The sequence below is a fragment of the Hemitrygon akajei genome, chromosome 6 (assembly GCF_048418815.1).
Source record: "Hemitrygon akajei chromosome 6, sHemAka1.3, whole genome shotgun sequence".
Taxonomy (NCBI): domain Eukaryota; kingdom Metazoa; phylum Chordata; class Chondrichthyes; order Myliobatiformes; family Dasyatidae; genus Hemitrygon; species Hemitrygon akajei.
In genome coordinates this window covers 67,579,873-67,595,413 of record NC_133129.1, presented here as the reverse complement: position 1 = coordinate 67,595,413, position 15,541 = coordinate 67,579,873, and the positions used below count along the sequence as shown (strand labels likewise).

General features: G+C 42.4%; 1 protein-coding gene across 1 annotated transcript in view; it reads left to right on the top strand.

The window, feature by feature from the left end:
* Positions 1–15,541, top strand: part of LOC140729136 (atrial natriuretic peptide receptor 1) — a 59,267-nt gene that overhangs the window by 29,954 nt on the left and 13,772 nt on the right. Inside the window, exons 10-18 of the mRNA XM_073048577.1 lie at positions 1,195–1,281; positions 3,952–4,095; positions 5,525–5,646; positions 5,987–6,128; positions 7,930–7,978; positions 11,576–11,680; positions 12,268–12,387; positions 13,670–13,763; positions 14,535–14,622. Of these exons, the coding sequence (XP_072904678.1) occupies positions 1,195–1,281; positions 3,952–4,095; positions 5,525–5,646; positions 5,987–6,128; positions 7,930–7,978; positions 11,576–11,680; positions 12,268–12,387; positions 13,670–13,763; positions 14,535–14,622 (951 nt within the window). The remainder of the gene's footprint in view (positions 1–1,194; positions 1,282–3,951; positions 4,096–5,524; positions 5,647–5,986; positions 6,129–7,929; positions 7,979–11,575; positions 11,681–12,267; positions 12,388–13,669; positions 13,764–14,534; positions 14,623–15,541) is intronic.

The window sequence follows — 15,541 nt, the reverse complement described above, 5'->3', positions numbered from 1 at the left end:
GACACCCTGCACCATTTGCACAAGCTCCCAGTTTTACTAAATCCAAGATTCTGACCTACTTCCATACAAATGGTAGAACTAGCTTCCTACCTCTCCCCACCTTTAGTAACTGCTCTTTCTTAATAGTCTTTAGATGCCATTCAGCATGATACTATGAAGGTGTGTTTACCATATAAAGTGATTTTTGTGTCTTTTCTAACTTGTGAACAAAATCAATCTACGAATGACTGTAAAAATAGAACCCATTCATTACCTGGAGATGTCCTGCCACTTTCTGTAAGGAGTTTCTACGTTCTCCCTGTGATTGTGTAGGTTTCCTGCAGGTGCTCCGGTTTCCTCCCACAGTTCAATGACGTACTGGTCGGTAGGTTAATTGGTCATTGTAAGTTGTCCTGAGATTGGGCTAGGATTAAATCAGAGGGTTGCTGGGTGGTGTGGCTCGAAGGGTCAGAAGGTGGCTGGTAATGGACAAGTGTTACAACAACGAACAGATCTGTGGAGATGGAAATGGCAGAAGCAGAATCACCACTGGAAAAGACTCTCCGTTAGTAAAAGAAATACCTGAGAGCATGGTTTGCTGAATGTTTATTGAACACCTAGTCCAGAGGGCAGCAAAGACTCTAATCCATCACCTTTGCAGTCACTAGCGTATCAGGGAGAAGTGTGGGGCCACATATTCCATAAGGAAACCGGACCATTACATCTCCCTACAGTGTCCAGTCAGAGAGGGTGAATGCATCCACGGGAGCAGTTGTTCAATGAGACAATTTTGGGCAGCTGGAGGTCAGTGGTGCTGGCTGTGGACTTCACTGGCCTTGATTCAGGGAAGGTGAGGCAGACCTTCAGGTCAAGTCAAATCATTAGGTTAGGTATCTGGACTGAATTAACATTTGTCCATGTTAATCCATGGATCATTTGTCTTATTCTGATCAGTAACCCTTAGTCTAAATACTTATCTAAGCCAGAACATCATCAATAGATACTAATCTTACCAATGATATCCACAAAAAGTGAATGAGTTAAACGTAATTATTCTCCCAGCCCTTCTTACTGTGGGTTTGAAAATATTTTGCCTTTAATATATTTTTTTAACTTTGTGATAGGCCTCAATGTCTGAAATGATGATCCCAGAAATAGGACAGAAATTGTATGTGAAATAGCAATCCATCATCATTACTCTTTCTGTCATTACAGCGATGGCCGAACAGTTGCCATCAAGAAGATAAAGAAGAGAACTTTCACCCTTTCAAAATCTATTCGCAAAGAAGTGAAGCATATCCGGTGGGTTGCAAACAGTAGCATTTCTGTTTTTGTCGTATTGCACTTGGCAGAGTTCAATCGGCTTTCCAAATGTACATGAAATGATTTTCTTTTTGTGTAGTGTCAAGCTAACTTACTCTGGATCTCATTTAACCAAATAATTCAATTCCTCCACCACAAAATGTTACATCAGCCTCAGCTGTCTCAAACTGAGACTCAAATGGTTCAAATGGATAAGTAATATCGGATAACGTATATAGTATACAGCCTAAAATTCTTACTCTTCACAGACATCCACAAAACAGAAAACCCCAAAGAATAAATAACAGAAAACATTAGAACCCCAAAGCTTCCCTCCCCCTCCCAAGCACAAGCAGCAGCAAAGCATCAACCCTCCCCCTTCCAGCAAAAATCACCGTCCCCACCACCCACCATGCAAGCAACAGCAACTCCCCCAACAGACCATGATCTAGAGTCAATCAGAAACTATTGTCCACCCCAACAGTTCCGACATCTCAGACAGGCTCTCTCTCACTAGCAAAGGAGAGAGAGAGATATCACTACTGTAACCATAGAACACTACAGCACAGTACAGGCCCTTCAGCCCTCCATGTTGTGCTGACCCATATAATCCTTAAAAAAAGTACTAAACACACTACCCCATAACCCTCCATTTTTCTTTCATCCATGTGCCTGTCCAAGAGGCTCTTAAATACCCCTAATGTTTTAGCCTCCACCACCATCCCTGGCAAGTCATTCCAGGCACTCACAACCCTCTGTGTAAAAAACTTACCCCTAATGTCTCCCCTAAACTTCCCTCCCTTAATTTTGTACATATGCCCTCTGGTGTTTGCTATTGGTGCCCTGGGAAACAGGTACTGACTATCCACCCTATCTATGCCTCTCATAATCTTGTAGACCTCTATCAAGTCCCCTCTCATTCTTCTACGCTTCAAAGAGGAAAGTCCCAGCTCTGCTAACCTTGCTTCATATGACTTGTTCTCCAAACCAGGCAACATCCTGGTAAATCTCCTCTGCACCCTCTCCATAGCTTCCACATCCTTCCTATAATGAGGTGACCATTATAACGAATGAGAGTGGGAGATCAACAACTCACTGTTTCAATGTTACAGTCTGCCCCGTCGCTTCTCTGAGCCCCCAGTCCCGATGACTGACAGCCTCTCATTCATCATCAAAAGAGAGGGAGTTGAGGGCATTTGATTGTACTTGGGAAGTTGCCTCCCTTTTAACACGCATATGGTTTACCTCACAGGGTGGTTGAATTGTAATATGAGTGTATTCTGGATCATCTGACGTGTTGTGGATGTGTGTGGGCCTTTGTCTTGAAGGAGTGTGGGGGTATGGCTGTGAAATGTCCGTACTTGTATTTGTGAATTGTTGTATTGTAAATACACTAGCTGCCATAGTATGTTCGGGGAGGGCGGGTGAGGGGAGGTTTGTTTAGGGGTAAGATATAAAAGCAAAATGGAGGAAAATGTAATGCATTATGTATTCTGTATTGTGTCATTCTTTCAATAAAAATATATTTAAAAAAAAAGAGAGAGGGAGGCTCTGGAACTTCCATTCAATGTCTCCGTCCCTCTTTACACACTTCTAAGGTTCCTTAGCTCCTGCTCACTGGACTGAGCCTTTGGTCAGCTTCCCAAGTGTTTCCACATCCGGTCTGGGTACACTCATACCCTCTGCTTTGGGATTCTTCTCCAAGTGAAAAGGGCTTTGTAACTTGGAGCAGAACAAGTTGCTGTGGAGTCTCACACCTGTGGGCTATGCTGTTAGTGGTGAAAGAAAGTCACATGGCTCTTCCGTGCCAAGGTGTTTGAAAGGAGAGCTTTGAAAAGTTAAACTATTGGGTGTCACTGCCCTGGGTTTTAAAGTGCAAGGTTTTAATGGTGCAGGTGCACTCCAAGACAAGCTCCTACCCATGGCAAAAGGAGGCAGGAGGTTGGGAGATCTTCCTCCAACATCATTAAAATATGATAGGGGCTCTCCATCCACTCTAATAATAAAGATTCCCAGTGACTAAGAAAACTGATACAGGCAGAGCAGACATGGTCTTTAGTAAGGGTTTTGACAAAGTCCCACGTAGTCAACTAAGTCAAGGCATAGGGGGTCAGAAGCTCAATAGTAAAATGGATTTAAAATTGGCTTTGTGCTAGAAGGTAGTGGTGGAACGGTGTTTTTCTGCCATGTGTGGTGCTCCACAGGGACTGCAGCTGGGACATTTGTTGTTTGTAATATCTATGTGACCTGGATGAAAATGTAAGGGGTATGATTATTAAGTTTGCAGATTACACAATAATTAGTGTAAGTGTAGATAGGAAAAGAGGTTATGTAAGGATATAGTGGGATGCAGATCATCTGTGATGTTGGGCAGAGGAGTGACAAACAAAATCCAGTCGAAACTTATCTTTCCAGCAGCCAGTTGAAACAGATGATATGGTTATTATAATTTTACAGGTTGTGGGATTTTGTCATGCACACATCAGCTCTAGCTCTTCCTGCTTTATAGCAATGATGACACTTCGAGAGTTATTTTGTTATATGTATATGTTGCCAAGGCTTGAGGATGTGAAAGGGGCTATTGAGATACACTTTGTCATTTGCACAAATGTGCCTTCTACAAGAGCTGGAAGAAACTTCATGTTCCGTGCCTGTGTTTGGATTTGGCAGGGAACTTGACCACCCAAACCTCTGCAAGTTTATCGGTGGCTGCACTGAACTCCCAAACGTGGCGATAATAACAGAATACTGCCCCAAAGGCAGCTTGAACGACGTGTTGCTAAATGAAGACATCCCACTGAACTGGGGCTTCAGGTAGGGATTGAACTTCATTCTCCTCATTCCAGTTGTCCCCAGGCCCTTGAATTAATGCTGTGCCTGAATAAGGTTTCCAGCAACAAAGATGTCTCACTCAAGTGGCACGTGTGGACCTTGGCAGCCAGTGCAGCTTCATTGTTTGCCTTACGCATTTATCACAATGATGTCCATTTCTATCTTCATTCAGTGTCCAGTCACTCTCAGGTGCTGCTTGTTCTGCAGAGGCCTGAGCCCAGCTTCAATGCAATAAAGAGCGAGGGGGTTGGTCTATTGGAAGTGCTTCCTCAGAACCTCAGTCCCGGGGAATGATAGTCATTTCCATGTGCCTGCCTCTGAAATTGCCATTAACAAAATAAAATTTAGTGACAGGGCAGAACGTTGTTGCATGACTATGCCATTTATTTTGTGCTACCAAACAGAAATGAATCTCAAGGCAAGAGCACATCAGATAAGGTAATAATCTGCTCCGTCATTGAAAAATTTAAATTCCTCAATTATTTCAAAGATCAGGGAGTTATTACAGGGTACGAGCTATTCTTTATCCTTCAATAAACATCATGTACAATAAGTTATATGGTACTTAACACAAAGCTTGTCGCAGAAGTTTGCTGCCTTCCTTATAAATGTGACCACACTTTAAGAAGAACCTTATCAATGTGCTTCATGGTAAGGTCAAATTATGTCTGTTCTCTGGTCATTGGACAATGTAGATTCTGCATTTGCCCCTAGCTTAGTGCAGCTGTATTTATGCAAAATTAGCTTTGCACAACTAAATCTGTCCTGATGTGTACTTCATAAGCACAAGAGATTCTGCAAATGCCGGAAATCTTGAAGAACACGGACAAGTGCTGAATAAACTCAGCAAGTCCGACAGCATCTACAGGTATGTTACCTGACTTGCTGAGTTCCTCCAGCACTTTCTGATGGTTCCTTCATAAGCAAACACAGTGACGGTTTCATTGGATTGAGTTGGGTGAGTTTTCTCATTCCTTTGGGCAATGTTGTCCCACTGGCAAGGCTTCCATCTCTTACCCATTCTCAGTTGCCCTTACGCTATCTTCCCGTGCTTTTGCAGAGGGCATATAAGGAGGGCCACAATACTGTGAGTATTAAATAACACTTGGAACCAAAGGGGAATGCATCATTTAAATGACCCTGAATTAGATGATTTTAGCTACCTTCTAGAAGTTTAATGATCACCTTTAATGCCATGAGCTACTTATAATTAAATTATCTGGGTTTCCATTCCTTGGCCACAATGATGAGACTTTAAATTGTTTCCAGATCACTAATCCAGTGCTCTGGATAATTGGCCCAGTACCTGATACCACCAGATCCCAGAGCTGAGACACTACTGATTGCATTGTGTTGGACCCTCTTTACTTTCAGGACAACTGTTGGGTAACCCTGTATACTTTTGCCCCAGGTTCTCTTTTGCAACTGACATAGCCAGAGGGATGGCCTACCTTCACCAACGTAGGATTTACCACGGCAGGTTGAAGTCCACCAATGCAGTGATCGACGACCGGTGGGTTTGTAAACTTGCAGGTGAGCAATGGTAATCCATTAAGTCAAAAAACAGAGGGGCAGCTGGCTTCCAATGATGTGTGAACTCTGAATGTGCTATCATCGACTTCCATGGCATTAATCACAACAATGAAATTCCACTGCAGACATGATAAAAGTTTATTAGATTATGACAGACAGATGGACCAGACATACGCTCTGTTCTTGTGCTTTATTGATCTATGTTTTACATTCTAATATGCTTTAGTGCCTTTTCAGGTACATTCCAGATCACCACAATTCTTGCTTGAAGAAAATTCCTAATGTTTCCTACCTCAGATCTTTGTCATGAGTTAATGAAGTTTCATGTCTTTTCCACCAGATTTCTGCCTGCCAATATACAGGAAAGAGGACTTTTCTGATCCCCCTAGTACCTACCGACAGAGGCTGATTCAAGTATACTTACCTCCGGAGGCCCAGCTGGCATCGAACTTTGAACCCACTCCTGCTGCAGATGTATACAGGTAACCAGCAGAATAACTTCCATGGACATTAAGTCATACATCAGTGAGTGGCACTCTTTTGAGTTAAAGGCTGCAGGCTCAGATGTCTACAACTGGTCCTGGTCCAACCACAGCGAAGCAACGACCAAGAAAGCTTACCAGTGTCTTTACTTCCTCAGAAGGTTGAGGAAATGTGGCATATTTCTGATGAGCCTCACCAGTTTTTACCGATGCGCCATAGAGAGCATCCGGTCTGGATACACTGCGGCAACTGCTCGGCCCAAGACTGTAAAACGATGCAGAGAATTGTGAAAAGCCCAGTCCATCGTTAAAACCAGCCTCCCCTCCATTTATTCCATGCTCACTGCCCAATGCCTCAGAAAAGGTGCTGACATAATCAAGGACTCCTCCCATCCTGCTTGTTCTCTCTCATCCTCCCACACAACTAGGCAGAAGATAAAAAAAACTTGAGAACACATACTAAGAGGCTCAAAGACATCTTCTATCCTGCTGTTATAAGACTCTTGAATGAACTTCTTACATGATAAATACAAACTTAAGAGCTCTTGATCTACCTCACCATCACCCCTGCACTTTGTCTGAAACCGCAACTTTATATCCTGTATTGTGTTTGATTTCTCATGCACTCCCTCGACGTTCTTATGTATGGAATAGTCTGAATGGATGACATACAAACAGAAGCTTTTCTCTGTATCTTAGTACATGTGACACGAGTAAGCCAACTACCAACTCCAGCATGCAGAGAAATCCAGCTTTTCAATGTATGGACAAATTTGGAGCAGTGGCTTTCAAATGTGATGGTTCTGGTCAAGTGGATGCCATGGCTTCAAGCAAAGGAAAACCGATGAACTCTCCTAGGTATTGAGGGCAATAGAACTGAAGGTTCTGTGCCAAGAGTCTCAAGTGATGTACCATTTGGAAAGGTGTCAGATAGGCATAGGCAATATATGCCTCCTTCGTGCAAGCAATATTCTTTCTCCTACAGTTTGCTGGCTTACTGTGCATACTGGAATTAATAAGAATGGTGGGGGTGGGGGGATCTCATTGAAACCTATCGAATGTTGAAAGGCCTAGACAGAGTAGATTTGAAGAGGATCTTTCCTATAATGGGGGAGTCTAAGACCAGAGAACACAGCCTAAGAACTGAGTAACATCCATTTAGAACAAAGATGAGAAGGAATTTCTTTAGCCAGAGAGTGGTGAATCTGTGGAATTCGTTGCCACAGACAGCTATGGAGGCCAAGTCATCAGGTATATTTAAGGTAGAGGTTGATAGATTCTTGATTAGTCAGAGTATGAAGAGATACAGAGAGAAGGCAGGAGATTGGGGCTGAGAGGGAAAGTGAATCAGCCATGATGAAATGGTGGAGCAGACTCTGCTGCTATATCTTATGATCTAATGGTCTTATGGCTCAATGTTCCAGTGGTGAGGCTTCGTACAGTCCAGCCATGGAGAGGCCAATCAGTGCAAGGCAACTTCCTCCCCAATTTCTTCTACTTCTAACATCACGTCTGGAAGTTCCACCTGTTCTCAAGCTCAAGAGCGAGATGATGTATGTACTACCTGAGTAGAAGCCAACGTCCCAATATAACTGGATCTCCTGTGCCAACTTTGTGCGCTGGAAGAAGGGTAGTTTGGGTCCCTTCTTAACTGGGATAGAGTCACAGCACAAACTAAACAAACTGGAGCAGTGTGTGATTGCAGTGGAGTGGAACAGGAGTTATAACTTTGTGTGCAGAATCAAAGCTTTGCACCAGTTGGACATTATTCTTAAATTATTTTTTTCTAAAATTTTTACAGCTATGCCATCATTCTACTGCAAATTGCGACCAGAAGTGACCCTGTGCCGGTAAGATTAATTTAAAAAGCCAGGCAGATTCCAATGCTGATATTCTTTGATCTGAACCCTGGTTTATACTTACAGTTCTATAAGAAACAGGAACTTATCTCTGTTCCTACTGCTGCTTTTACAATTGTGAGCTCTTAAACTGGACACCTCACCAGAGGAAATAGATTCTTCCACTGATCTGGTCAAATTGTTTAACCACCTCATTTACAGTGCCTGTAAAAAGTATTCACCGCCTTGGGAGTCTTCATGTTTATTGTTTTACAACTTTGAATCCCAGTGGATTTAATTTAGCTTTTTGACACTGATCAACAGAAAAAGACTCTTTCCTGTCAAAGTGAAAACAGATCTCTACAAAGTGATCTAAATTAATTATGGATATAAAACACAAAGTAATTGATTGTATAAGTATTCGCCCCCTTTAATATGACATACCTAATCATCACTGGTGCAGTCAATTGGTTTTAGAAGTCACATAATTAGTTAAATGGAGATCATCTGTGTGCAGTCAAGGTGTTTCAATTGATTGCAGTTAAAATACACCTGTGTCTGGAAAGTCCATCAGCTGGTGAGTCAGTATCCTGGCAAAAACCTCAACATGAAGACAAAGGAACCCTCCAAGCAACTCTGCAAAAAGGCTATTGAAAAACACAAGTCAGGAGATAGATACATGAAATTTCCAAGTCACTGAATATCCCTTGGAGTACAGTTAATTCAATCAAGAAATGGAAAGAGTATGGCCCAGCTGTAAATCTGCCTAGAGCAGGTTTTCCTCAAATACTGAGTGACCGTGCAAGAATGGGTCTAGTGAGGGAGGCTACCAAGAGACCTATGACAACTCTGGAGGAGTTACAAGCTTTAGTGGCTGAGATGGGAGAGACTGCACATACAACTGTTGCCCAGGTGTTTCACCAGTCGCAGCTTTGAAGGAGAGTGACAAAGAGTCTGGTCTGATGAAACCAGAATTGAGCTTTTTGGCCACCAGACTAAACACTATGTTTGGCATAAGCCAAACAATGCACATCATCAAAAACACACCATCCCGATTGTGAAGAATGGTGATGGCTGCATCATGTTGTGGGGATGCTTCACTGCAGCAGACCCTGGAAGGCTTGTGAAGGTAAAGAGTAAAATGAAAAGAGAAAAATACAGGGAAATTCTGGAGCAAAACCTGAGGCAGTCTGCAAGAGGGAGAACTGTGACTTGGGAGAAGATTTGTTTTCCAGAAAGACAATGACCCCAAGCATAAAGCCAAAGCTACACAGGAATGGCTTAAAAACAACAAAGTTAATGTCCTAGAGCAGCCAAGTCAGAGTCCAGACCTCAATCCAATTGAGAATTGTGACTGGACTTGAAGAGGGCTGTTCACTCATGATCCCCATGTGAGCTGACAGAGCAGTTTTGTAAAGAAGAATGGGGAAAATATTGCAGTGTCCAGATGTGCAAAGCTGATAGAGAGCTATCCACTCTGACTCAAGGCTGTAATTGCTGCCAAAGTCACATCTAATAAATTCTGACTTGAATGGGCTGAATACTTACGCAATTATTTTGTGTTTTTATATTTGTTATTAATTTATCTCACTTTGCAAAGATCTGTTTTCACTTGACACAAAAGTCTTTTTCCATTGATCAGCATCAAAAAAGTCAAATTAAATCCACTGTGATTCAATGTTGTAAAACAATAAAACATGAAAACTTCCAAGGTGGGTGAATACTTTTTATAAACACTGTATAGTATCCTTATTCTGCTACACCTAATAGATACTTCCCTTATTTGCCCAACCTCTTCTCGTTTCTTAGACACTTCAACTCCAATATCATTCAGCTGTCACTGGTCATTGTTAAGTTTAACAACCTGTGGTTCTCTCCAACATATTCTTTAAATTTTTGAGGGAAAAATAAACTTTACCAGTGTTTTTCTTTTAATCAATTTTAATCCATAAGGAAATAGCCAAAACTCATGAGTGAAACCATGGTTAGCCGCAGAATGGTAACTAGAGCAACTGTTGTCAGGAAATGCAGGGGAAGATCTTCCTATGTGGCCAAGGGACATGGAGGTCAGAGAGTAATAAAGCTTGGAAACAGGTCCTTTTGCTCAACCAAGTTGCCTTCCTGAGGTAGACCCATTTACTTGCATGGTCTATATCTTTCTAAACCTTTGTTTCCTATCCATATACCTGCCCAAATGTCTTTTAAGCATTGTAATATATTTACCCTCTTTGGAAATGCTTCAATTAATGGGCAGAAAGTCCAGAAAATTCTCTCATAACGAATCTGAGTAGGAGCAGACCATTTGGCCCCTTGAGCCTGTATCACCAATCCGTGAGAACATTGACTGACCTTCTAACTCAGCTCCAACTACAATTCATATCCACTAATTTCCTCGGTATTTACGGTCCATCAGTTTCAACCCTGAATAGGTCCTGTTACTGAGATCTAAAACCTTGCAGAAAGCTGAACTCTCATGAGATTACTCTGGAAATTAGGAATTTACTCTGTATAGAAATGCACAAGACCTTTGTTGACAAACCATAACTCCTCAAACGTTTAACAAAGTAGAGCTGCTGGTCTGCCTTCTTTGTGATTTCATCAATGCTCCAGGCATAGGACTGATTCTCGGAGTTATTCTTACCTAGGGACTTAAAGCTGCTCACCCTTTCCACAATTGACCCCTCAAGGAGGAATCCTGATTTCCTCTTTCAGAGGTCCACAATCAATCCCTCGGTCCTGCTGATGTTAAGTGCAAAGTGGTTGTTGCAACACCACTCAAACAGCCAATCCAGCTCGCTCCCATATGCCTTCTCGTCACTGTCTGAGATTTTACCAACAATCATAGTGTCATCTGCAAATTTATAAATGGTGCTTAAGTTGTCCTTAGCCACACAGTCGTGAATGTAGAGAGAGTAGAACAGTAGGCTCAGTATGCGCCTGTGTTGTTCGTCAGTGAGGAGCAGACGCTATGACGCTATGGCCAATCCATGCCAACAGTTGTCTCCCAGTGAGGATTTCCAAGATCCAGCTGCAGACAGAGGCACAGAGGCCCAGGCTTAATACTGATGGGATGATGGCATTGAATGCCAAGCTGTAATCATTAACAGCAGACAGACATTGTTTTATAACTTTGTTCCTTGTTCTTTCCTGCTTCAGCAGCAAAAGGTATTTGCAAATATAGGAGGTGCTATTAAAAAAACCAGTGGGATTATATAAAGACTACAGATTAGCCACTTCACTAAAACACAGAAGGAAAGAATACTTATCAACAATCAAATGATCTACTGTAATACAATACTAGAAGTAACCTCAGGTGCCCAACAGCCTGTTCTACAGTTCGTTCTCTCTTTCTTGCCTTCTCCCTCAGATTCCAATTTGCATAAAGTAGTAGCCCCCTTTTTATACGCTTCAAAATCTGTACCACGGTCATTTTCCATTCAGCCATGGTTCCAGTCTGTATCTTATTCCTATAACCTTCAGTGTAGGTGTATAACTTAAAGATAGCAACGGCATGTTTTGCAAAAGAACATGATTTTCTGACTTGTCTTTTAAACAAAAAATATTCTACTTAAATTAATGTTTAACTTGTGTCATTGTGTCATATTTCAGAGGGAAGATGGAAATTTGACTGAATGTGGGAGGTGCCCACCTTTACCAGAATTAATAAGTGGGAAGTCAGAAAATGCCTGTCCTTGTCCCTCTGAATATGTCATGGTAAGTGAGCTGCTGCAGGAAAAGCCATGTCTGGGGCAAACTCAGGAATTAGAATCCTCCTCCCCCTCCTGGTTCTGGTCCCATCAACCATTCATCTTTATCCTAATGGCTTCCATTATCAGCTCCTTTACTATCAGGGTCCAGCACTGGTAAACTCTTTCTTCCTGCCTATCTTCTTCCAGCAGCTGTCTCCAACCTTCACACACCACTCCCCCATACCTCAGTCTATCTGCCTCTTGATTTCTTTTCTCTTTCTCCTTGGATGCCTCTATCCATCATTCACCTGCCACTGTCTTCTAGCTCCATGCCTGCTGATGTAAGCCCAATATCCCCCAGCTGGAACAACCCGCCTGCCAACTTGCACCCATCCTCTGTCCACCAGTCACCTTGGACCACAACCTCACCACTCCCCTGCTCTGTTTATACTGGCCATCTCACTGCCCAACTCTCACACCCAAAGCCTTTCTCCGACATGCTGCTCGACCCACTGACTTCCTCCAGCAGATGGTTGCTCCAGGAGTTAGTAAATGGCTTGGCAGGGAAATCAGAGACTTTTTACGAACTTTTCTCTTCCTTTTGTTCCGCAGCTGATTAGGAAGTGCCGTGCACAGAATCCAAATTACCGGCCCTCGTTCGAACAAGTCAAGAAGTACCTGCACAGGATTAATCCCAATAAAGTCAGCCCTGTGGACATGATGATGACTTTGGTATGGGAATTCATTGCAAACATCATTATCCTTCATAAAGAAGCTGCTAAGTCCAAAGTTGTACTTGATTTCTCTTGTAATTCAACTTCCATTATACAGAGAGACTATTCAGCCTAATAGTTCTCTGCTGGTCTTTGTGGTCCACACAGGCTAATTCACATTCCTCTCCGTCTTGTCCTCTCAACCCATCCTTTGATTTCATGTATCCATTCTGTAACTCAGGGGAGACCTGTCCTTGCCTCTTGTTCTGATTAATTCCGCTGTTCAAACCCTCCTTGGGAATTCTCTGCTCCCAAGGGTGATGGAGGCCTGATCATTAGAAATAGTGGAGGTGGACACAGGTAAATATTTCAGGTATGAAGGATGATGAGGAAACAGCATAAAAGAGGAATTGAGACCAGCATAGATCTGCCACGATCACATTGAATGGCAGGGCAGGATCTTGGGGCCCTTGACCTACTCCTGCTCCTGTTCTTGTCTTCTTAATTGGGAATGTTAAAATTAAATTTGTCACTGATCAAACAGAGATTTCAAAGTGATGGCACTTCAGTTTATGGGGGTAGCAAGAACTGGAGTCCCAGGTTTAAAGGTGGTCCCTAATAAATCTGATAAGGAAATGGGGCGAACTTGCTGATAGAAGATCCAGTTAATTAGTGCAGTATTTCCTGCGTCCCTACTAAATGTTGAAGAAGATATCACAAGATCCTTTCATCTTGAGTATATCCTTCTATTCCTTTCGCTTTTCTGGTGTTTAAAAATAACCTCGACCACGTCCCGTGAGCTTTCAAACCATATTATGGGGTAACCAACCTGGTGTGAGAAGAAGGGACTCAGGCCAAAACATCGACTGTTTATTCTTTTCCATAGAAGCTGCCTGACCTGCTGACATTGTGTGTGCGTGTGTGTGTGTGTTGCTTTGGATTTCCAGCATCTGCAGACTTTTACGTGTTTATGGTTGTGGGAGGAGTGTGATAATTAAACCGGCCGGACCATTTAAAAGTGCTAACTGGTGTAAAATTGCTGGGCCTCTGGTAGGAAGTGGCCAATTCCTCATGTATCAGGGAGTGGGGTGATAGCGGACAGCAGTGAGGCAGAAAGTAGTTATGACCCATGGTTAGAATATGGACATGAATTATGACCCCAACCCTAGACAGCAGAGGTCATCACTTCAAGCCTAAGGTACAGTACGGGAAATGAGTTCAGAACTCACTTCCAACTCCAAGGTTAAGACTTGCCTCCTTTATAGGATCACTTTTAACTGATTTCTCCATTTGTCCTTAAGATGGAGAAGTACAGCAAACACCTGGAGACTTTGGTGGCCGAGAGAACACAGGACTTGGTCCATGAGAAACAGAAAACCGACCGCTTGCTTTACAGTAAGTTCTTGAGAAAGCCTTTTCACATGCTGACACGAATGGAATCGTGATTATTAAATCAGATTTTATAAGAAATCCTTCCCAGTGTGCATAATTCTGAATAAAACAGATTATGGACCAGATTATAACTAGAAGTTGTCAATAGCAATTTTGAGCTCAAGTGATGTCCAGTGTTATCAACGCATTCTCTGTTTTAGAAGCAGGATTACTTGATAACATTAATATGACAAGAATGTTAGCCTCTGTCTTGTGTGAAATTCATATTTCACATTTCGTGCTTTGAATACAATATAGTCATCTTAAGTACTCTATAATTTTCTCCTATGAATCTATGTTTTTCATATTTTTAACCTGTATGCAGAATGTAGTAATTCACCCGATTCTGCCTGATTGAGGAGACATAAGAGATTGCACACACCAGAAATCTGGAGCAACGAACAGTCTTCTGGAGGTCATGAAGCATCTGCTGGGGGAAAGGAATTGCTAATATTTTGCGATGAAGTCAGTAATGAAGGGCTTTGATGGGAAATATCGACAGGTGCTTTCTGCCCATATACAGTATGCTGCTCGGCCCACTAACATCTTACAGCAGATCGTTTGTGGCTCCACTTGATTAAGATTTGAAGGAACAACTCTAAGCTGTTCAGAAGGCCTTCTTTGTCTTTTGGGTCACAGTGTCTAATCGTTAGAAGATATCAGAAGAAGAGGGCATTGCATTGTGCTTACGTGTCATTACCGAGTCTAATGTGTCTAAAACTTTGTCCACACCAGGTATGTTGCCAAAGCAGGTAGCTGACGATCTAAGGCAAGGAATCATGACTCAAGCCCAGAACTATGCCAGTGCCACAATATTCTTCAGGTAAATATCTGTGTGTTGAGTGTGGCAAACTCAGAAATTGAGGGAGATGGTCAGAAATGAACTTAGTCTTCCTCATTGTAAGCTATTTTACAGGGATTCTTGCCATTCATTGATGTCACATATCAGGGCAAAGCATTGTAAAGTGAGAGGGATTCTATAAAAAGGACCAATGTATCCCATGAGAACTTGAATAGCAAAGAGTCAGCAAGCTGTTCGAGGTACCATCTTCAGCCAGAGATGAGAGGTGTTATTGTATAATTATATAATCATCAGCTCCTTTTCCTGCAAGGCAAGCAAGCAATCCTGACAATGTCACTGCTGCGTTCATGAATCATGCAGAGCAGATTGATTGGAGTAGTTCTGTCTCGTGATTAGACGGGAGAGACATGGAGGTAGAGCAGAGGGGTGGAAGAACTGGATTAGAAGGTAAGAAGATGTTCCAAATGCTAAAGCTGAGTGATTAGTAAAGGGGAAACAAGACAATAAGAGGAAAGCCATTCCAGATGCTGGAAATCTAAAATAATTCTTACAAATTCCAGCCTGAAATTTTAACAGATACAGCCTGAGCTGCATTTTCTTTTGGTGGGTATAAAGGGAAAATGTTGCTGTGTTCTGAGTGATTAGGCTCCTGTTTAAAATGGCGCCACTGAGGGAGAGCAACAGCTTACTGGTAGCTTGAAAGGCAAGAAATTCCACCCAGAACATTATTAATCACACCTTTTCTGGAGTAAGTTGTGGTAAACTATCACTGCAAACAATGAAGAGGCGAGAGAAAGCAAAGCCAATTGGAGGGATGAGCTGTGCTGGTGCGTTGCAAAGTCGAAGCACAACGTGTCTGAGACGGAGTCGCAGATGGAGATGGTGTCACTGTCGGAGATGGAGTTGGAGTAAGTGATTCGGAGAAGAGGAGTCAAGGCAG